The 23,809-nt window shown below is 37.7% G+C and overlaps 1 protein-coding gene across 5 annotated transcripts in view; it reads left to right on the top strand.

Moving 5' to 3' along the window:
- The window catches only part of CRB1 (crumbs cell polarity complex component 1), a 104,769-nt gene extending 80,960 nt beyond the window's left edge, over positions 1-23,809 (top strand). For 3 of the 5 annotated variants that reach the window (XM_030494807.1, XM_030494806.1, XM_030494802.1), the window contains 2 exons: positions 683-809; positions 23,041-23,809. In XM_030494807.1, coding sequence (XP_030350667.1) covers positions 683-809; positions 23,041-23,256 — 343 coding nt within the window. In that variant the 3' untranslated portion in view covers positions 23,257-23,809. Of the gene's footprint in view, positions 1-682; positions 810-20,283; positions 20,711-23,040 lie in introns of those variants that run through there. The other 2 variants (XM_030494804.1, XM_030494803.1) reach the window with 2 other exon arrangements.

Here is a 23,809-nt window from a genome sequence, read left to right as displayed (position 1 = left end):
ACTAGTTTTCAGACAATCATGTCACAAATTCCTCATCAATGTTCAGTTGGTTACCTTGAGAAATTATGAGAACTCAAATTCCCTTTATCATCAGAGTTAACTCAAAAACATGTAACAATACATACTTAAGCTTGTAAAACCCTGTTCTACACCATTCTTACCATTCTTGGGGACCATCTCAGACTGGATAGGAGATTTTGCTGGGATCTACTGGCATTTTGAATTGAGGAGGGAAAAAAAAAATAAAGAAGAAATGGCAGGTGAATATTCCCAGGAGCACTCAGCTGGGAGAAAACACGCATTTGTTTGACTTACATTCAGACTACTGAGAAGGAAAATGTGCCCTCAGGTCCCCAGAACAGTGAAAATGGATAAGCAAGCTGTCAGCAGGACTTGTGCCACATCTAGGTCTAAAGGCATACACAAACTTTCATTTCACCTTGCTAAGCACCATTAACCATGGCTTACCTATCTGTGTTTGAAAATAATACAGGAAGCTCAGGATTTTCTGTGGCTAATCAGGTAGTTAGTAAAATCATAAACACATGTGGAAATATACCACAGATTTCAAACAGAGCATCCTCCTCTTCCTTCTCCCCAAAGCTTCTGAATTAAAAATGTACTTGTCCAATGCATTTGATTAATGATTTCAGATGCTCACTATTTGCAATCTTTACTCTAGGTGTGAAAAGGACATCGATGAGTGCAGCTCCGACCCGTGTCTGAATGGAGGCCTCTGCCAGAACCTTCTCAACAAGTTCCACTGCCTCTGTGATGTGAACTATGCTGGGGACCGATGTGAGATAGATGTAAGCGACCTCTCCTTTTTTGTCTCTTTACTGTTGTGGCAGAATCTCTTTCAGCTTCTCTCCTATCTTATTCTACGAATGGATGATGATCCAGCAGTCGAGTGGGGTGAACAGGAAGACTATTAAGCAGTCTGAACTTTTGTATTTTCATGCAGCAAAAGATGCCTTGACCAAACAGCTTAGCAAAGCAATACAAAAATCAGTGTTAAAACTTGTTTTATATTTCTTTGAATGATTTTCTATGAATTGCTTTGGATTTGGTTTAGTTCTTTCACTTTCTTTTAGGAAAAAATGCTGGAAAATGTTTCATCCCCCCTTCACGAGAGCATTTCACCACATACACACTCCCAGTGGGCAACAATGGGACACACCAAAAGGCAATACATACTAACAAGAACTGTAAGTTTACTGATAGTGGCATTCAAACCCTACTGCAATGAGTGGCAAAGACCCACTGCCTTCAATAAGTGAAATTTTACCATTAAATCTTACAGATGGTAACCACCTTTGCACCACATATCACATTCATTTTTGTTTCTTTGGCAGTTAAGTCTCACATCTGTGAATTCATGTGGGATATTTTTGGATAATTAGATAATGGTTTGGATTAGCAACTGGCAATATGCTGAGGACACTTTCACACCCATTTGAATTAGTGGCAATCCTGCACTGATATCACCAATCCTGAACTTCTGCTCCAGTAGCTTGTACACCTCCAATGTATAATATTGAGTTAAAATACAGCCGCCTTAATTTTCACCATGAGTCCTCTTTCAAGAAAGGCCCAGTAAGTACCATCAAACTTTAAAATCATAGATTTTTCTTCTTTGTTCCAAGATTTCTACAACTTCAAGTGACTCTATGTTATCCATCAATAGATATGAGTGTCATCAGACAAAAATATGGGATTTTTCCTTCTTAGGAAGCAATTAAGGTGGACTAATCAGTGGATTGGTTGTCCATGGATTCTTTAAAGAATGAAAATAAGGGGCCTGAAAATCATGAATACCAGGAAGCTTAGCAAAAAATATTATAGCAAAACATCTGTGTAGTTGCCTTTGAAGAGTGTAGACACAACTGAAATACATTGCACAAAACAAAAGAATAGTGAAAAATGAGGTGGGATTTTCTTCTGAACAACTGTTTAGAGCAAAACCCATTTACGAATGGAGCAGCCATTTCTTTGGGCATTCATGGTCATATTTGTATAGATTCTGTACTCTTCTTAAATTCTTTAGATGTAAATAGTGTCCTTGAGTGATGATACAAAAGAATAACCATGTATAAGGTTGTGTTTTGTTATTGATATGGCACGTAGCAGAGTGAGAGGAAAGGCTAACTAACACTAACAATGAGGTTTTTATGACTTCAGGGAGAGCACCTGACCTTTTGAAGAAGTCTTTGAGCCCACTGATATTAGTTTCCCTTCTTCAAACCTGACAAAAAACAAACACATTTTTTGCACATTTGTGGAAAAAAACCATGATTTATCCCTGTGATATGCCACATATTCCCGTCTCAAGCACCTGCCTTAGTATGAAAACTTCAGTACAATATATTTACTTCTAATAATTGTATTACAAAAGGATAATTTCTTTGCCACCTTTATCATAGCAGAAAAGTGATTGGGGTAATTTTCTTGTTAATCTCTTATTTAAAAAAACAATCAAACAAACAATAATCATTCAGCTAAAACTTCCTCTCTTCTTGTAAGCAATCAATAAACACAAGACAGAATGCATGTTCCAGCACTGGAGATGAGACTAATGTAGCAGTGTCAGTAACAAAACTATATACTCTACCAGATGCAGAGCTTAGTTATCTGAATTACTAGGAATCCCATGTAATATTGTGATTTCTATACCATAGGCAAAGACAACAAACCAAAACCAAACTGCTTTTTCCCCCGAACCACACACCCCCTCCCCAATAAAAATATAGGTTTGGAAAAATACTTTTTACTCCAGATAAAGTAATGTGATCAAACCTACAATGTTGGAAGAAAATATCTTTTTTTTTAATGAAATCAATATTTCTATATGAAATATTTGCATTTTGATTTAAAATATCAAAGACAAAAGAAAATTAAGTTGCTCACCTTGTTCTGAGTTAAAAAGTCAATTTTCTTTCATAAGGAGAAATTTAAAATAATAAACAACATATTATGTCAGAAATTTTACTCCAAACTGTAGCTTTCATTTAATCATAGCTAAAAATGTTACCTGGTTCAGTATTATTGAAATGAACAATGAAAAATTTAAACACAAATAATTTGAAATTAAAACTATCGTATCATTTCGGAATGCTAACTAAAAGCAAATAAATAAGAAAGTTTGAAAATTCAAATGAAAAAACTGATGCTGCTAATCAAAGCTGTTTAAAGCAAGCTTTTGTTTTTAAATTTAAATTGAGAAAAATCACAATCAAGTTTGTTTGGGTTGTTTGCTTTTTTTTTTCTACTGGGTTTAGTTCAGCTCTCATAAGTAAATTGAACTGTTACGTATGTTATAGAATATACACTACAGGATACAGTACAATAAGCAAAAATTTCATCCTGGTATTCATGCTGAAGAAAGCTGGAAAGCAATACATGTAATAACAGTATGTTCCACACATACTATACCTATATGTATAATATGAAAAACCAAGAATAACTCTGTATAGAGATTCTGAAACTTTTTCTCTTCCATACTAGAAACTTGATATGAGTGTATATACAATATTAAGTACAGGTTTCATATGTATTTACAGCAATATGGAAGTTCTTAATTTAGAATATATAAGCAGAGCATCAGTTCACTCTTTCTTCTACTGAATACACACCTATAATTGAATTCTTTCCTTCCTCTAATGCCTGGTCATCATGAAACATCCTCTGGCTTCAGAAATGTTGCTCCTTTCCTCTTTGTATTTGTGTATTCTCAACTACATTGTGCATGTGTACATAACTTTCCTACCTTTATACACAAAATAAACTTTCTGCCTTTGTCCTTTATGTCTGCTCCTCGTTTTCCGCTAATGGTTCTATTCATTTGCTTTAAGTGTTCCATGCTTTCTGAACATTTGCACTTCACAGGTACATCATACAAAAACTAAGGTTGCCTCTTTCTAATGTATTCTCCAGGAATGCTAAGGGTGCAGGGCCATGCAGGTGCTTCCCAATGAAGCTGTTCAGCCATTTAACCACTTTGTCTTCAATATTGTGTTACCCACTCAGGGTTGTTACCTCTGCTGGGTAGCTCTTGGTATCTTACCGAGCACAACTAAATAAACAAGCCCCCAAGACCAACAATTCAGAGAGGAAGGAGTTTTACAAAGATGGCTTAGAGTGACTCTTACTACTCGGTTCCTCCTTGCACACTGTCAATAGCTAGAAAACCTGAATGTTATGAGGTCTCTGATGGCATATTGATGGGTCATCCCTTTCCACTGAGCTATCATAGTCCATAGGTTGGACCTGTCCCATGCACAGGTCTTCCAACCTACCCAGTGGAGAATGGACCTGATATTTCTAGTTTAAAAGGTTAAAAATTAAACAAACAAATGCCAGATTAATTAAAATAACTTCCTGAATGTATATATTTTTAAAGAAATGCAGGTGTAGGACATTTAAAAGGAAACAACTACAGAAGCAAACATGAAAAACAGCTAGATGAATAAACACTATTCTTTTTTCAAATACATCCAGTTGCTAAGATTTTTTAGAATTTTGGGGGTAGAAATGGCCATTATTCATTTCTAAGATTAAGGTATAACAGCAAGATCTTCATACTCTCCAGCGTTGCAATTTTATCGCAGATATTCTATATTTTTTTTTAGAACACAGACTCCCAAACAAGTTCATACTTTTGTGAAAATCTCAGTATTAATTTAAGAAATAACTGAGGGGGAAAAAAAAGAAAAAAAAAAGAAAGAAATCGTATCACTTTGGTTGTTGAAAAAAGCTTGGAAAACCATCATCCCAATATGCTCAGAATTAAAGGGATAGAAGACATGCAAATGAAAGAAAGCAAACAAGAAAGGTAATGATTTTTGGAGGTATGGTTTGTGATGGTGAATACTGATATTATCTGTAATAGATCCCTCTATATTTTGATACTAAGATTTAAATTATTTTTCAGATGCCGGTGACTGTCATTCAGAAATACCAGTAATGAGAAGTAACAGTGTTAGGGCTTCAGTCAGAGTTAAGATTTCTGAACAGAGGGGAAAGACAGCAGTGATGGAAATACTGGAAGGAAGAGCAAAGGATTTGTGTCAGCTGTGGGATGAATGAAAGTGTATTCTTTAATGTGCTTGGTAAACACATGTGAGGTATTTCACTGAGGCAGTATACACAGAGAATGACACATTTGCTTTACTGATCACAGTTCTAATTCTGACCCTTAAAAATCAAGCTCTGACTGACCCTCCTCTGTAGATGCTCTAATACAATTCATACTCTGCCAGCAGTATCCTATCACAATTCTAACTCCAAAGAGACAACATGTTTCTGAATTTGAAAATAGTCTTCATGTTTTATGCTCATTTGTATTCTCTCACTCCCAGAACATTTAATTTTTAAGAAACTAGACCCAATACTCAGTTTACTCAGTGCATGTGACTACAGTATGCTGGTAAAACTAAATTTCGGAAAAAATCTGCTTCAAACTGGCATTGATGAAATCAGGCTTTATTCTTCCATTGCAAATATTTTTCCTGGGAATATCCCTTTGGCTAGTTCAGGTCAGGTGTCCTGCCTCTGCCCCTCCTCACTGACAGAGCATGAGAGACTGAAAAGTCCTTGATCGGGGTAAGTGCTATTGTGCAACAACTAAAACATTAGAGTGTTATTCTCATAGCAAAGCCAAACACAGCCCTGTACCAGCTTCTAGGAAGAAAAATAATTCTGTCCCAGCTGAAACTAGGACACAGCCAGACATTCAGCCTAGAGGGAACTTTATCTATTAACTTTTAGCACTTGAACTTACATAATTATATCTTGAGTTATTATCCTTCCCAAAAATAAGAAAATTGTTGTTTGCAATAGAATATTCTTCAAAATTTCTACTTTGAGAACCACAAAGCCTGGTTCTAAGACGAAAACCTAAAAATCAACAAAAAAGCTCCACCAAGTCTTCTGAGTTACCTAGATCACTATAACCTGAAACAGATCTCTAGAGCATGAAGAAAAAAAGCAGAGTGCGGTTGTTCATTTTACTTTGTGTTTCAAAAGTGCCCTGAGGCTCCATTAGACTCAGGAGCACATCCTGCTAGGGCTGTGTTCTGCTTGTACTAGCAAAAGGCAGACGCATCCCTGCACCGAATGGCGAACAGCTCAGTCTGTACTTTGATATTTTTTCTTCAGCATTCTCATCAGCTACACCTTTGGAGCAACACTTCTGCACAAGGCACACCCTCTCCTATTGTACACATGAATATACATGAAACTTGAAAGTGGTGGTGGATTTAATGTCCCAGAATTAAAGATCTACTTAAGGTAGCTACTCCTATGTGCTCTGATGTGCACCATTGTTGCTTTCATATCCTCTTCCAGCTGGTACCATTCCATTCTCCTGGGCGCAAGGACAAGCATCATGCACTGGAGGTTATGATTCACATTTTATGTCATTAAAAATACACTGATAAGCATGTAAGATATGTTCAATATTGAAACTAAATTGAATAAAACTCTCTCAGGCTTCCATAGCACAGACGCAGAATTTTGATTGAATCTGCTCTACAGCAATTAGCTAATGTATTCATTAACTGCAAAGGTTAGTAATATGAATGTAGCAAATGATATTTAATTACAATAATTAATGCCTGGTGATTCATGAATAATGCATTCCACAGCTATTTACATATTCATACTTATGAGGCTATTAATGGATAATTATCATTTGACTAAAAGATGTGGACATCAGGAATGTAACAACTACAAGATTTTCTCCCAGTCTCACTGTGGCTTTACCTGTTTGTCTTGCTCCCATATACCTCTATCTTGCCATTACACAGAAATACAAACAATATTGTATTTTCAAGACCTATAGAGCAATATAATGGCAAATACAGCCATGCAGGTTAGTTTTCACACTGCACTAATTCTCAGCCAGTACTCTCATCAGTTTGTCTTGAGGTTTCAAAACAATTTAGAAGAGTTTTAGGATATTATTTGAAAAGAAAAAAAACTGAAGACTACCTCCACCTTTCAGCTGAAAACTTCTCAAATATGAAGAAGTGGAGTGCAAGAGGCAGCATTGGCATTCTGCTTCTTCAAATGCAGAACATGGAAACAAAAAATCACAAAGAAGTTTACACTCTTGTAAGGGGAAGTGTTTGGTGAAAGAACTTTTTTCTCTTTGTCATCAGTATAGATTTCTTCTTGTCCTGAATTTATGCTCTTTTCTACTGCAGATTATTAGGACACTTCCATACTTCAGAGTTTGCTCATTTGTGAAACTAGGGTAGCACTATTGTCAACACCTTCAATCTGAACAAACAATTCTGCCGTAGATGGCTGGTGTTTCTGCTCCAACACAAAGATTGCAGACTGTATGGAAGCAGATAAGTTGCTAGCCCTCCCAAGCTTAGAGAAAACTTTAAAAACCACAGAAGGGCAAAAATATAACACAGATTAAAAAAAAAAAAACAAACAAAAAACCCCCCAAAAACCCCCAAACAAAGAAACAAACAAAAAAACCCCACAAAACCAAAGCCAAAACTACCCCAAACAAAACAAACATATTTTTGCTACATAAATATAATTATTTTAAGGCAATATAATAATTTTTCTTCTTAGCTTAAGCTTGAATGCTGAATGTTGACAACACTAAAACAATAATATTCAGCTGCCAGCCTCAGAAGTAAGGCTGGGTAAGTTAACTGAAACTGAGGAGTGCTACCACCCTGATCTTCAGACAAGCCACTCACCTACTGCTCCTCTACAGCACCAGCTGAGGAGCTGTAGGTGCCCCAGGTCACTGCAAAGCTTATCCCAGCTGTCATAACCTGCAGAGAGTGAACAGAGAGGGTCTTGCCATACATGGAGGCCACCTCATGATGTGGCTGAACAACCCATGACTCCAGGCAGCAAGATCAGGTCAAGACATTAGGAGCATCAGACTGATGTCTTAGTAAGTGAGCACATTTGTATCTCCTGTGACTTTTGTCTCCTCCAGTGCTCTCGCAGACTGTTGAGCAAGACTAATACATACAGTACAATATTTTTAAAATTAAACCATTTTTCTGAAATGCCCTGTCCTGTGTAGCCAACTAACTCCACTGCATCTGAGGTCCGTGCCTCACAATAATATAACCTCACAAAATCAGAGATATTTAAAATCACTCATCTACATGCTGTGAAATCATACTAAAGCCAGTGGTACTTGAGGACCAAAGGAGAGAGGACTGAAGCCCTGTTCAACACTGATGCCCTCAGCATAGCCAGCCCATGACACACTCCTGCGGGCATTCTTTCCCAAGACAGGAGTAAGCCGTGGGTTAGAACTATCAGTGAGCAGAAGGTGGCTCTCACCTATCAGCTTTCCTGATGGTCTTACAATCTAGACAGGAAGCAGATTGTGGGAAGGAAACAAGCAGTCTGGTCTATATAACCTACATTCTGTAAGGCTGCTGCTGGAAGCATAAAGGATTTTCCTTGGTTTTTCTGACTTACTCTCTGTAGTACCTTACTTTGAGAAAACCCTCACCATGTCAACCATTTAGAAAAAAGGACTGCATAGCATAGGTTAACTTATTATAGTCTAATGATAGGTTATTGAAATAATATTATTTCATTGATTGAAGTAAGTTTTTACTTTTTTTAATAGATTAGCAAGGTCAGCCTAACTGAGCAGGGAAAAAGCTAGAATTTATATGTTTTCATTCATTCATATGGTTGTAGATCACCCATCATGGCATAATCATTACTTTTGATGGTAGGAGCCAGAGAGAACCCAGCTTTATTCCTGTGCCAGGTCAAATGTGGGGTAAGAAGAAACATCTTCAGATTTGTAAAAGGAGCAGTTCTGCTCTGGAAGTCATTGGAAATGTCACAATGCCATTCTTACAGTTGTTTTTCAGAGCAGAACAGCCCCTTAATATCCTTTGCTATTTTCTATTAGCCTGTATTCAAAACACAGGGTTTAACTAAAACTTCTAAAAGGATATTGTAAGAAGCACATTTAATATGTGTCACAACATAAAGTACAAAAACATTAGGATGCAAAGACAATAAGGTTATCTGATGTGTCTTAGCTGGGAAAGACAAGAAAGCTCCTCACAAGGCCAGCATTACTGCACGCATCAGTGAAAAGCAGTTGAATATTTAATGTGCATGGTAAATATAAGCAGAAAAGGGAGCCCAAATGACATATGACAGCATAACACTCTGCACTATAGGAATCAGCTCAAGTACGGTATTCACATAACACATTTAGTATTCAGGCTAACACATTTTGTCTGTACACCATCCTTTATGTTGCAATGGCATTGTTTTACTTTTTCCTCACCTTCTGATGTTTTCCCTGTAGACTTCCATTCACATCACATGGGCATTTACCTCAGTCCTTGCTCACTTTACAACACATTCATGCACTCTATGCATGCATTGTTCAGATACTAAATTTTATGTCTTTTTTTCTCATATCGTTCATGAGACTTCATATTCTTTTCTCTTTTATCTATTTTTCTGTCTTCAAATAATGCAGCAGGCTTAGCACTGAAAGAAGGAATTCTGGAAGTTGCTTTAGAACAATTAACTCATAAATATAAAAATAATATTTTACATTTACTTTTCTGTAAAGAGCAGGAACAAATACTTTTGTCTTCCATCTGTGTAGTAATAAAGTGTAACTCTCATCTCATTCTAAGAACTATCCAAACATGAATGAACATCTTGATAATTCTGGTATTTCTAGCTATTGCTATGATCTAGTGCTGAAACTTGGCATGTTCCATTTACTTTGTTTCTTCAAATACAATTGATGATAAAATTCTTTTGCTGCAAGTATCAGAAAACCTTTTTTATGTATTTTGGTGTCTGTTTTCTACTGAAAATGGAAATGACACTATGTTCAGTGCTAATTTTTTTAAACTTTGCTTTTAAAAAATTATGGATATTTATCTAGAAAATAGAAGAACAGCAGTGATACCCCAACAGCGGGCATTAGTCACGTATGGGCTTCCACTTTTACCCAGTAAGATGCTTTCTATTTGCTGGACAACTTCACCAAACATTGACAGAAATGAGACCATAAATCTGGTTTAATTCCAAAAATCCTAAATACCTTAATTGACAAAAAGTTTCTAAAGAAAACAGAATTCCAACCTCACTTTTAAGCTGAAAATTAGTCTGGTCTTTTTCTTGAGCACATGCAAAAAGAAAGAGAAACTGGGCAGAAGTTAAGGAGTTTATGATGGAAAAGATAACTCACACTGGGTGTGTGGTGGCAGCAGTCTCTTGGGATTCAGTGTTTGTCCTCTTCTCTAAAATTGACAGAACTGAAACACGGTTGTGAGACTTTACATGGAATTTATTGCCAGATTAGGAACTAGGTGTCTTCAAAGGAAGCTCATTCACCACCATTAGAATCAGAAAGACTGAAAGTTACCCACACCTTAGATAAGTTTACATATATACGAAGGATGCCAGATAAAGGGGAAATGAGGAGATTTCCCAGGTACTACAGATTAAGCACTTCAGAAAATCTACCCACATTTATTCAGGTGCCTGGATGGAAACCATGATCCTCAGTTCCAACCACTACTCTATTTAGACAGTGATAATGCCCTAGCTCCTTCAAGGTATTGACATATTAGCTCAGCATAACAAATACATCTTGTAGGCTGGTTTTGATGTCTTGGAAACTAATCATATGCTTAAGATTACTATCAAAGTTACATGAAATGATGATGTTTCCAGATAAAACAAGGCTGGCATGTTAATCTGCCTATGTACCTCTTGATGAACTCTTCTTGTAAGGTACATTTTTGTGTATTTTTCAGTTCTTGTTATGAAATTCCATTCCCAATAACTCCTGAAAAAAATTGTACACTTTACTAGGCTTATAAAATATTTTTCCACTAAAAAACAATAAAAAGAATTTCTGTTCCTGAAGATGTGAAAAATATTTTGGTTTCAAAAGATCAGGAATACTTAACTGTTTTGATAAAGAGAACCATTTAAAAGGCAGAGCTTGTTACACAAATGTCTGAGCTTTAAACTAACTGTACAGCAAGCACAACAGTCCTTAAACTTATTCAAACACTCTTTGGTAGAACAGATGATTCACTTTTCAAGAAGAGTAAGAGCACCAAAATAAAAAATGTGATACTGCTGTAATTCAGTGGAAAGAAGAATCAGCAGCTTTACAAACCTTTGTAATTATTTAGTGTGAGCAGATTTTGCACCACTGCAGACAACTTTGGTTGTTGGTGGACCCTGTGAAATGCTAGGGTAGCGATTTTGGAGATTCTCAAGCACATAAATAGTTTGGGGTCTAATTAATCCATTACTGAAATAAATGGAAATACTTCCATCGGTGTCTGGTTCAGTACTGGTCACACTCAGGCTGTGCTATTCTTACCCCCAAGGGATCCTCTGTTCCCTTTTCTCCAAGTAATAACTGTTTGTGGTGAAATGGCCATGTACATCTCCTCCACAGAGTTCATATAGTAATGTAATAATTATCTTTTTTTTTTGTCCCAAAGCCTATCATTTTGTGAACTGATGCATCATATTGCCCATGAGAGTAACACAAGACACTGTGCTGTGTCTCATGGAAAATTCCATTTTGTCCTATCTTATTTTATTATTTCCTTTAATCAAACACAAAACTAATTCAGATCAAAAGAAAATGCTTGGTTCCTATACATATACATATGAAAATGTAACACCTCCTTCGAGGTAGACCTAAACCCATAAGTAAAAGGTGGTGTCTTCTGTCACTTTCTACAGGTTGGGAAGTTATTATTCCCATACAAAATCATACAGATAGGGACAGTACTGAACACCTGGGCTGTATCTTAGTTTAGTAAGAATGACTTCATTATTTTAAGTGAATGCTTGTGGCACATCTGTAAGATACAGAAGTTTTATCATCTTGTCCTTTACCAGGAACTGAAGAGAGAGAGAGACCACAACCTACCCCAGGATATTTTAACTGCAACTCTTAAAAAAAGAAAGCATTATTGCTATAACCTGCTGCTAGGCGATAGTCTCCAAAACAGTGAAAATGCATGGAAGCAATATTTCCCCTCAAACTCATCTACTCCCTCCCCTGGAGAAGCACTCAGGCCTTATACGCAGGCTGATCGGGGTGTAACTGGCCTGGACCCAGAACCCTGAAACAACGTATTTCACCTTGACAAAGTTTTGAGTTGAGAATTCCTAGATCATGATCATGTTTTTATCCTCTTCCAAAACCACTGATGAACAAGGAAGCAGAAGAATACCTCCAGAAGAAAATGTTAATGTTAGACACTTCTTCCAAAATTACATATAACTTGGTTGATTTCATGACTACCTGCCTGTTCAAGAGAGGACAGCTCTGGTATCTGAGAATCAACAGAGGGGAGTGTATCAGAGATAGCTTACAACTGCAGATAAAGGTAGATTTTGACCTGACTCCGTGCACTGTAGAAACTGTTACCTTCTGCCTGTACTGAGGAGCCCCCAGATCTAAATTAATCATCTGTCTAGAAACAGGGTTGAGTTGCATTCGTAGTTAATACGCTTCACCTTGAAGGACCAGACATAAATTCAGTGAGCTGAGTTAGCAGACATTTTTTTAACTTCTCTCTAAGAAATATGATCTAGAAAATCTTCTGAAAATAGAAAATCTTCTTAAAAGATAAGCATTGACAAGGCTGCCATTACTTCCTATCATGTTAAGAGTAAATCTCTCCTGTCTGAAGTACAATGTATTTTCTGTTAGTTATCTTTAGGTGGCAGTAAGGTAAAAGCATGGAGTAGAAAGTTAAGATAAATATCTGACACATTTTTAGAGATCATTTTCTCATGTACTGTACCGCCTGTAACACTGGCTATGACACAGAAAGAGACATCATAAACCACTTGCATCTTCAGCAGATATCCAAAAAGCAATTATTAGAGTTGACTTCATCCAGATCACATTCAGATGCAAACCTGTTGAATGCCAGCAATATGAATACCATGACTAGATACTATATTAGGTGTGCAGTACTTGGTCCAAGAATCCCTGCTCACAAGTGGAGACACACTCTTATGTTCCTAACAAGATGGAAATACACTAAGAAAAAAAAAAAAAAAAAGCCACAAGAAAAAATAACTCCACCTACAAATCAAAGGTCTAAATCAAGATTAAAACAGGGTTTCAAGGAGTAATTATTGTCATAGAGGTTTATAGATTTTTTTTTCCATTTACGCTCTTCATATATGCATCTCTTCCATAGTCTTTCCTGAAGCTAAAATGCAATGATGTTTGTTGTCTCTAATCAAATTCCTACTAGAAAAAAAGCCAGCAGGATAAAACCATACTCAAAATTTTTCTCAAGGAATATAATTAGCTAAGTAATGCAACAGTGTCATGTAGTGTGCTAAGGCAAGTATTATGTAGCCAATAAAGGTCTACCTTATTAATATACCATTAATATTTACAGTTGGAAGCATGAGATGGCTGCAATCGAAGTGCTGCACCCAACAAAGGCTAGCTGTTGACTTGATACCTTGCTGTCTGACAGTGTGAAACAGTCAAATAGCTACTTACTTCATCACCACTTGACAGCATAATATTAATGCTAGGTAGCAACACATGGCTGTTTTGCTGGAGCTTAACACCAAATAGAGAGAAGTATTTCATGGAACAATTTTGAGATCGTAGGCGTAATTTATTAGCAGAGAAGTAGGGATGGAAAGTTCCTGGCAGTTACAAAATCCAACACAAGTCATAGCTCTTTCTCTGCTATACTGTACACTGCTGACCCACCTATTGTGCACCACTGGGCAGAACAGTTTCTTATTCCCACAGAAAGTGGGAAGAGGCAAGATGGAAAGTTTCAGCACAGGTTGCACCAATTCTTACAGAGAATCAGGATCCTGGGGAGATAGACGACCCTACTGCGTACCACCACAGTCAGAGACCAGAGCCCACAGAATGAGGCTGCATCTACATGTGATGCTCATCTTCGATGCGTACTTAGTGCTGTTCTCAATGATCTGATTACAGAAATAAAAGGACATCTATCACTATCATCACTAATTGAGGAAGAGATCTTCAACTGTTGTGTGCTGGAAAGTGGAGTTTTGAGCAACCAGTTCTGTGCCCACAATTCAAATTGTGCAACTCCATTAAAGTTAATAGAAGTTGATAATGCAGAACACAGGCAAATCATGCCTGGTGAAAACAATGTGCATGGAAATACACTAGTGAGGAGAAACAATGTGCAGACACTCACTTAGGCTTTGTGCTTCCAGATTGCAAATGCCCCAACAAAATTTCATTTTTTTCTTTTTTCCCCTCAATACAAAAAAACAAAAAACAAAACCAAAACCAACAAAAACAAAAACAAAAACCAGAATCTAGACTGAGAGAGAAAAAAAAAAAAAAATTGCAAAAATCGGGAAATCAGAAGTTGGTTTACTTTCATCCTTGACGTAGCCGTTGATAGCTTACATTACAATTTCCTGCTGCATTCTCTTATCCAAATGCTGTCATTCCCATCTGCCCTATCTTGAATGTTATAACATCATCCTTCACAAGGTGGTCTGCTCAACACCTATGCAATCAATGAAGAAAGCAGCTTTGAAATTCAATCTTCCTTCTCATCACTTTAACTATTTCACTCTGAAATCTACTGAATCTCTCTTCACCTCTTTTCCTCAGGAAATGTCCTGCTCTCATCTTCAGCGCTGTAGCATCTTTTCCTATTCTTTTTCTGCTTTAGGGTTTAACCTATTGACCCCCTCCTATCCACTTCACTCTCCCATGACAACAGGAGCAGACTTCCTCAAAAAGCCACTACTGAGTGTTCTTCCAAATCCCTCTTCAGGAGTCATTTCTGCTGTGGCCGCCATAGGGATTCAATGAACTCAACCCAGCTACAAGCATCTGATACACTGTGTTGTTACCAATGTAAAAAAATAATTCTATATGAAACCTCAAAGCATTCCCCAAACTGGAAAGAGATGTTCCACCCCAGAGTCTGACACCTTTACTAAAACATTTGTCTAGTCTGCGATTTAGCAGCTATGGGACAAACTCCTCCTGGGCATGGTTTGCCTGGATTTGCACCAGCTATAGATTTTCCCTCTTATCTTTCCAGATTGCAGCAGATGGTGGAATTCCTACAGCAGGGGCTGTCGATAGAATTTTAAAAGGCATCTCATAACAACACATTGGAGCTGCACATTTAATCTGTGCTACACCACCAAGATGATCTTAAAAAGAGCTGGAGCACACTTACAGAATTAGCACTGGCAGTTGCTGCAGAAATGCTACCAAGGAGTCTTCTCAAAGCCCACAGTTTAATGAGAGCTTACTTCCCAAACTGCCAGCCAAACCACTTTTCTCTGTATAACCAACACTTTTCTGTCTAAGAGAAAAGGCATTTATAACTCTGTCTTGTGAGATACTGATCCAGCAAAATATTTGATGGAGATTTTAAGGGGCTTTTTTGGTCCATGGCTGAGCTAACATAAACTGCAGTGGCCAAACCCAAAAATATTTCTTCTGCAGAAGACAGACAAATATCACTGCTTTCATGGCTGGACCACTTCATTAAACAGTTGATATGCCAGACATCAATACTACAAGTAGTTAAAGAAATCATAGTTACACTATACAACCTGTTCTTTAAAGATTAATTCCTAAAAGCGAGCTTCTGAGTTTGAAAAGCTACTCAGCCAAAAGGCTAATATCATCAGTAGAAGGCCACCTGAGACAAACATTATTGCAAGTACTAGCATTGAGGAGGGGCAAATTGGTTTGACTTAAACACAACACTGTTTCCAAGTGATTCAGGAATCGTCCTGCAGCCTAATGCAGGGACGAGGAGGTCTGCGTACACTAATGTGACTGGAAGATCAAGACTAATATAATAAACCCCTCGTTTAACCAAAGTCTGCTTTAAAATCTAGTTGCAACTCTTTAGAAAGGTCCATCTCCAATCTCTAATTTCTTGCTCCACTATAAGAATAAACTTCCTCATTAACTTCTGTAGCGTCACAATGCTGTGGCTTCACATGTCAGGAGGGAGGCTGTCAGAATTTCTTAGTGAGGCACTTTTCTTGCAAGCCCAGCTAAATCATAGACTTCAATCATCTCCTCCTTCTTCATTTTCTCACAGGACACCAGAGACGTAGTACTTTTTGCTAGTAAAGATTGCATTTTTCTGATCTATAATTGGTCAAGCCAGATGATCAGTTTATCATTACAGCTGCTAACACTAATTCTCCCTACATTTGTGCTTTGATTTCAAGAACTGTCAGACAACTAAAAGTTGACATTTTCTAGGAAGAAATTCACTCAAACTGTCACATTTCAATTAAGACAAACTATTCAAGCTACATTTTATAAAAAAAGTATACTAGATAGAGGTTATAGTGAATGTAATTTCTTCAGAGATATTTTAAGAAAATATTCAGACAATAATATCCACCAGAAAACAGAGAAATTAAAAGAAAGATTACTTACAATCATTCTTCTTCAAGGTGAGCTGCCTATATATAGATGTTAAATAGTTGTGTATGCATCAGAAATAGTCATTTAAGTTTTGTCTTTAGCAATGTCCATTAAGATATGTACAGGACTCGGGGTCTCATTCAGGCCCCTCAGCAATAGGATTGTCTTTTCCTGCAGATATCAAGAAAACAACTCTGAGGCTGATGGCAGAAACACCAACAGCAATGACAAAAATTCAGGATTATTTACAGCTCTATGCACAGCATAGATAGATTTTCAGAGGACTACAGAGATAGGTGAGGTTCAACATGATAGCCTCCTCCCAGTGGGCATGGTGTCAGAGGGAGAAGTTCCCAAGGTGTGGAGAGATAAGTAGTCATGCTTACCTTGGGGTGTTACCTGGCATACAGAAGGCACCAGAGCCATTATGTGGCAGCTACAGGTCAGCCTAAACTGAAGCTATGAGCTGGTTGATTGCTGGTGGAAGCAGTCACAGGTTTAGGCCACAGAAATCTTCATCATTCATCATCATTCAAGGCTCCATGTCTGAATCTGGTCCTACTACAAATTGATCTTGTTCTTATTCATTAAGAAAGCAAAACTAGAGTAGGAAACCAGGATAGAGCATAAAGAAGATCAAGCAGTTAAGGAAGACAGGTGATGCACACAGAATCTTAAAAACAGTTTGCCATTTCCGGTGGCCTGTGCTGTGTTTTGCTCAGCCAGATGTGAATCTGCTCTCTTTAAATGAGTCCAAAACGGATTGTTGGTTCAACTCAGCAGCCCAGTGGCTATGTCAACACAGCTCTTGGGACCTGGTGGGTGGTGTCTAGCACAAGTAGAGCTGCTACTTTTTACAGATGATGTGAGGGAGAGCAATAGGTGTTTGCTTGTGAAGGTGAAAAAAAAAAAAATGAAAAAAGGAAGTTCATGTGCCACTTAAATAAGGCATTTTCATTGGAATAAAGTCAATCTGTAGATTTATGGCCACTTTACTGCTGTTGAAAATAAACTGTAGTCCCACAAGCTGGGGTTATCAATGCATCTCATTATAACAGATTTGTGTATAACTGACTGGATTTCTTCTTGAATTGCTGGGATTCTCATTTGAATTCAGCTTTTAACAACAACAACAAAAAAATCTGACAAGATGGTTGTAAATCCTCAGCAAAATAAACTCAGCATATCTATGGACTTTTTAATCAAGTTAATGGCTTTTCTTCAGCTGCTCAGTATTATCACTATATGCCCTCAAACCTTTCAAAGTAATTCTGACATGGATTAGGACCACTCAAGCCAATTGTCCCTCATTACTATAGCAAATGGTTTTGATTTGGGGGCAGTAAACCTGGATGGCGTGGATCAGATGTTCTTACTGTGAATGAAGTGATAACCTTGTGAGTGGTGTCAGGAACTCAGGATCCAGATACTTTGCCAGCAAAAGCTCCAGTGCACACGAGCAGCTGCAGAAGTCCCAGAAAGCCCCACATGTGGCGGAGAAGGGAATTCTCCAGGGTTTTGCAATCCCTGTGGTTTAAATCTTGTGTTGATGTCTCTGTTCTGCGAAGCATCCAGAATCAGGCACATTTCTGTGCGAGTGATGAAATGAAGGCTGATTAATTCTTAATGCCCAGCAACAGAAGCATGCTTCTGCTTTCAGAGCACACTATGCCTGTCACATCCCAAAGACATATACCCTTGGTCCAAGCCACACTTTCCCACACAAAGCTCATGCCCGGGTAGCAGCATTCTGAGAAAGCTCATGCTACTTCTCTCACACTTACAGTGACTTCTCCGCTGGCACTGAGGCTCGCTCTTCTCTCTCCCTGATCTGGCTCAGTCCTCGGTGTCTGTGGCAATAATTCTCATCCCACAATTGACATGAAGCAGGATTAGATCAGCTAAGTCATGCTGATGTAAAACACACAGGAGGAAGAGGCCCTGTGTATTTTTCTAGCTTACTTGTGCTATTCCACTTGCCTTTGACATTTGGCACACATGGAAACCTTCATGTATAGCAAATCCCTAATGTTCCCCTCCTAAAAATAACCATTTAGAAGATGGCTTGTTTAAAGATAAGCATACATATGCTGGATTGATAAATGTTACTGAGCTTTGACTTGTGAACCGGGCCCTCCTTACCCAAAGGAAAGGAGGGCCCAGTTCACAAAGGAAATCAAGGAAGCAAGGTAGAGTAGTCAACCTATTTCAGTAACTAAATGAAAAGCAAAACCCAGCCCTACAATGAAGTTTCACTCTATCCAATGATTTATTTTATCTAATCTAAACATTTTAACAAATTTTTATTTCATAATTTTAAAAACCTAAAAAATTAATCAACTTTGAAATGAAACCACCAGTGAAAAGCCAAAAGACTTTTTTTAAAGGCAAAAGTATATTTTTTTCTGCATTTATTCTGTCTTTGTAGATGAAACTAGTCACTACATGCAAACTGAATTCAAGAATATTTTCTTTTTCTTCCATTTTCTTCTTAATTTTTCCAAAATAAATTTGCCTTGCTCCAGCTGACATACAAAGACAGATAACTAGAATATGCTGCATGAAATATCTTAGTGAGAAGCAGATTGGCTTTCTAGTGTTAGCAGACTTCATTTTATTGGTACTGCCATGGCACATGACATCATCTTGCCATCAGCATCCATTACCATTAAGGATAGAGCTTTTACTGACAGCTACTGTATTTGAAGGGGAGGGGAACTCTCACAGCTGTTCTTACAACTTTTAAACAGGTTCATAAGTTAATTCAGGTTGGAAGAAGCCTCAGGAGGTCTCCCATTCCAACCTCCTGCTCAAAGTGCAATGTGAATCTCTAAGGTATTTCCCAGGCAGTAAATTAACCCTCCTTCAGTTACCACTCTACATATATTTAGTTATTCATAAGCACTGCTGAGTTTACCTTCAGAAATAGCTGTGATCACCAAGCAGTATTTATTAGCAAGAATTACTTCTGAAAGGCTATCACAGTGTATGGGGTGTCTCATAGGCTTCCCTAATAACAAAGGTCTTTATCTAAAAAAAATCAGTAACTTACTTCTCTTCATGTGGCTTTTTTTGTTTGTGCTGAGCCAGAATGAAGTTTGCCTGGCTTTGTCCTTTCCTTTCCAGAGTTTCCCCTTGTGCTTTTGAAGCTTTAAGTCACAGAACACCTCTTGCATGGGACTCTGCCATGGCTTTATAATAAACACACCAAAACCCAGTATATTCATATCAAGTCGCCATCTCCCAAGCAATCAATTCAATAACCAGATCTTAACAAGCTAACATGGGGAAGAGAATAGCAGCATGTGTGATATAAAGCTGAAAAGTGATGTTGTAGCCTAATCAAGGAGATATCAGCTGTGTGTGGCGCACTACCCAGTGCCTTAGGACACCCATAGACTCACACCGACGGGTGATCTGCTTCATGGCTGTGAACACCGAGATAATCAGCTACACACCTGAAGCAGTCTGATGGCAGTCAGAGGGGCTCTGCTCTGTGAAACAGAGAGGTCCACAGCCTAGATCCATCTATGGTGGAAGCAATAGGAAAGGACTTATCAGAAGAGTCTGAAGCAGTGATATGGGACTTTTACTTTCAAACTGCTTTTTAAAAGGACACTCCCCATCATTATGCAAAATACACACTAGGATCAGTAACAGAAAACCTCTTTTTCTGTGGTCTCAGCAGCACTATGTTTCTAAAAATGCTGCTCAGTCCTTTTTCTCTTTGGAATCACCAGTCATTTCAGTCTACCATCACCGCCAAATACTGCAGTAAATGGACTCTGAGATGACAGGGTACAGAACTTTTCAGTTGTTTTTTTTTCCAGATCAGCCAGATGATTTTCAAAATTAATTTAACTGCTCAGCCATTCATTACTAAAGAAGTGGTTGATTTTGATGGGACCAGACTGCAGAGCCTTCTGGCAAGTCTTGTTATCAGGTCAGTGCTAGTGCTTAAGGGGCTACCTATACTGTAAACTTAGGCAGTGATCTGTGGGCTGATAAACCAGGGGACAGCACTTGAATGGTAGATTTTGGGGGTGTGTGTGTCAAGAGAATCCACCCAAATAGATGACATAAAGGCCATTTTTTTCATATGTAGAAATTAGAAGCAACATAAACATAGAAATAGAATGAACTTATGTATCTGGTCATGGTAAAAACCCCAGCTGTCTAGATTTTAGTTGGTGGGGTAAAACTTTTTAACATGTAGATTTAATAGGAAGTGTTTTGTCCAACACATCTACAGGCAATACAGGCAATTTTCAGTATTTTTTTCAAACTCAAGTCACCAGTTGACCAAACTAAATCCAATTAATTAACAGTAGTTATTAAACAGAAAAAAAATAATTGAAACAAAATGTGTAGTGGATTGCTATGGGTAAGGTTTCTATAATAAGTAACTATTGCAGAATGAAAAAATGCCCTGTTATGATTATTTTAACTTGATAATGAGGTTTAGACATGTGAATGGATTTTAACAAGTTACAGAGGATTTTCTCACCAATTCTTTTGCATATATTTTCTTTAAGAGGTAAAATTACTTTCAATGATATCATAAATGAAAATGTCTCCATACATATAGACAAACTTACAACAGGGATAGGAAGAGCATGGGCTGGAAAATAAGAGAATAAGTTGAGAAATTTCACATACCAAAGATCAGGCTTTACCATCTGCTTGTAGTAGTGAATTCTTTCATGAAATAAATGTCCTCTTCAACCCCTGAATCAGAGTTAACTTCTACTATCTTGGTCTTCAGTTTCCTAGAGCAGACAATGAAAATAAAAAACAGCTTCTGAGAATAAACATTCCATTAAAAGTTGCAGTATCTCCGAGACAAGGGGAACAAAGGTCATGTATTCTAGTGCAGTACAGAGGAAAACTAACATCTCAAGTATATGTCTACTACATCATCTAAAGATGAAATGACCTTCCCAATCCAATAGAATTTAATAGACCAACATGTTCCATGCCACCTTGTTTTCGGATTGGAGTCATGTGGACTGTCACCTGCACTAAACGACTTCTATTGGAAAAATGTTTTTAAAATTATAGAAACTATATATTTAGCTGCCAAGGACAGAGAAAAACATACTAGCTGACCACGCATCCCCTAGAGAGAATCCCTGAGCCAAACTTATTATAGTAGGACCCTTTACATCATCATGGAGGTGGAGAGAGAGAAGAAGAGGAAGGATTGTTTTAACATTTTCCCTCTGGCATTGTTGTTCTGTAAAGGAATGAGTCCAAGCAATGCATGCAGAGCAATAGCATCCACTTACAGGACATCCATTGCCGAATGCAAAATCGTCATCATTCTCAGGACTGTAATTGCACTTCCTTAGAAGTGATGAGTAAGCAGGTCACTAAAATATCCTTTAACATGCAGTATCTAACTGGGAAATGGGCTTTGACCTGCTGTCTTCCATTTCTAAATACTTTGGGATTTGAAAGTTCAGCCTCAAGCACACATCCATCTATGGCAGTTCAGCTGTCACTTGTAATACAAATCAAAAGATGATGGATGGCAGAATCTGCCCAGAAGTTCAATTCCTGCTAGGGTCATTCTGTCCACAGTGACCACTTTTCCACACTAACCACATCACTTCATTGGCTTACCTTACCAGAAGCACGTCTTACACATAAACCCACATATATAGATATGTATAAAACACTCACCTACAAACTATAAAACTTCTCTGGTCTAAAGCTTTTCAACTGGCAGAGTTGTTTATGTGCATTGTGCCTTCTGACATTATTACATTTCCCACTGCCACACGAAAACAGGAAAAAAAAAATAGCAGAGCATCCCTCTGTTCATCTTGTACTGTGCTGCTTGTGTTTCTGCAGATGAAGCTTTAAAGCCTGTATGTAGAAGAGCTGGATGAATATTTTAAAACGTATTTGTGAAAATATATGGGTTAATTTCTCACTGCATAGTTTCAGTTGCACTCTTGTGCAGCCTCTGTACACTTATTTCATGCAAACATGCTGGTAGAAAAGTTTACTGGCAGGAATGTTTGTAGAGATAATGCATTTTACAAAAATATTTACAGTAAACAAATTTTCTATATCTAAGTATTCACATAAACTTGACTCCTCCAGCAAGAGAAACACAAACACGACTGAATATATATCCAGTCAAAAGAGCTCTTATTTAACTTGCCGTAGTAAAGAGTATCAATAATGTGTTCACAACCAAACTAGGGAAAATTAGTTATTATTCAAGTGATTAAACAAGCAATTGCTGAATTACTATTACAGTCCACAGATACTAACTCTCAGGTTATTTTCAAGCAGAAAGGAAGCTGTCAAATGAAATGGGTCATTATGAGAAATTCATCCAGCTCTGCCTTGTATGTTAAATATCCAGCACCCTGTGTGTAATTTTCTGAAAAGTCCAAAGAACAGAATCTGCAGGGGGTAATGTACTTCTTTACCAATAAACAGTGCTTCAGCAGTAGCTCATCTATGCAAAGCCCTATCCATAGAACAGTTTTTGTTTTCCTCCCATGGTAGCTCAAGTGTGTCTCAGTATTCTCTTGATGGAAATTATATTGCGATTATTTCAATCCTTCCAGTTGACAACTGACTTGATCTCGAACATATTCACCTCCATTGGCTCAGTAACGCTGGCCTTGTTATTGATCCTCTTCTTGGCAGTTGTGGTTTCAGTCATCGCTGCCAATAAACGGGCAACTCAAGGGACCTACAGCCCCAGCCGGCAGGAGAAGGAGGGATCCCGGGTAGAGATGTGGAACATGGTGCAGCCACCGCCAATGGAAAGACTGATTTAGAAGGAAGCACTCCTCCATCCTGGAAGATGGCTGAAAGTGGACAGTGTACATATGTTAGCTATGTTAATTTTCATTCTGATACCAGGAATATTCATTATAAAGATTACAATGACTTTGGGCTTTCAATATTTTCAATATTTTCCTTTTAAGTTCAATAACATTAAAATTCTCATAGCATTTATGGGAATCAATGCCTTCTATTGTGGTTTTGGACAATGCATCCAAGGACAATTTTTATTTGCACTGGAAACTCCAGCCTTCATAATCACTAGTAGGCATTACAGACAGTAATGACTCCTGGGATACATGTAAGTGCCTGTCTTAGATGCAACATGAATAACAGCTTCTCATTTGTGCTTTCCTTTGCCTAGGAATCACTGCTGCAGAAGATGACGCAGACAAATCAAATAAGCCTGTACAATAAAGACATTGTAATTCTGTTATCAAAGGTTTAGTACTAGAGCTCTGTCTCAGCATATCTACTTTCATCTGTTAATCAGGGATTAAAAGGAAGCTGTGCAAAAACTCCCCAAAATAAATGCTTCAAATTTAA

This window comes from Strigops habroptila, chromosome 8, assembly GCF_004027225.2.
Source record: "Strigops habroptila isolate Jane chromosome 8, bStrHab1.2.pri, whole genome shotgun sequence".
NCBI lineage: Eukaryota > Metazoa > Chordata > Aves > Psittaciformes > Psittacidae > Strigops > Strigops habroptila.
Note: the sequence above shows the minus strand (reverse complement) of the source record. Positions and strands in the feature narration are given on the sequence as shown.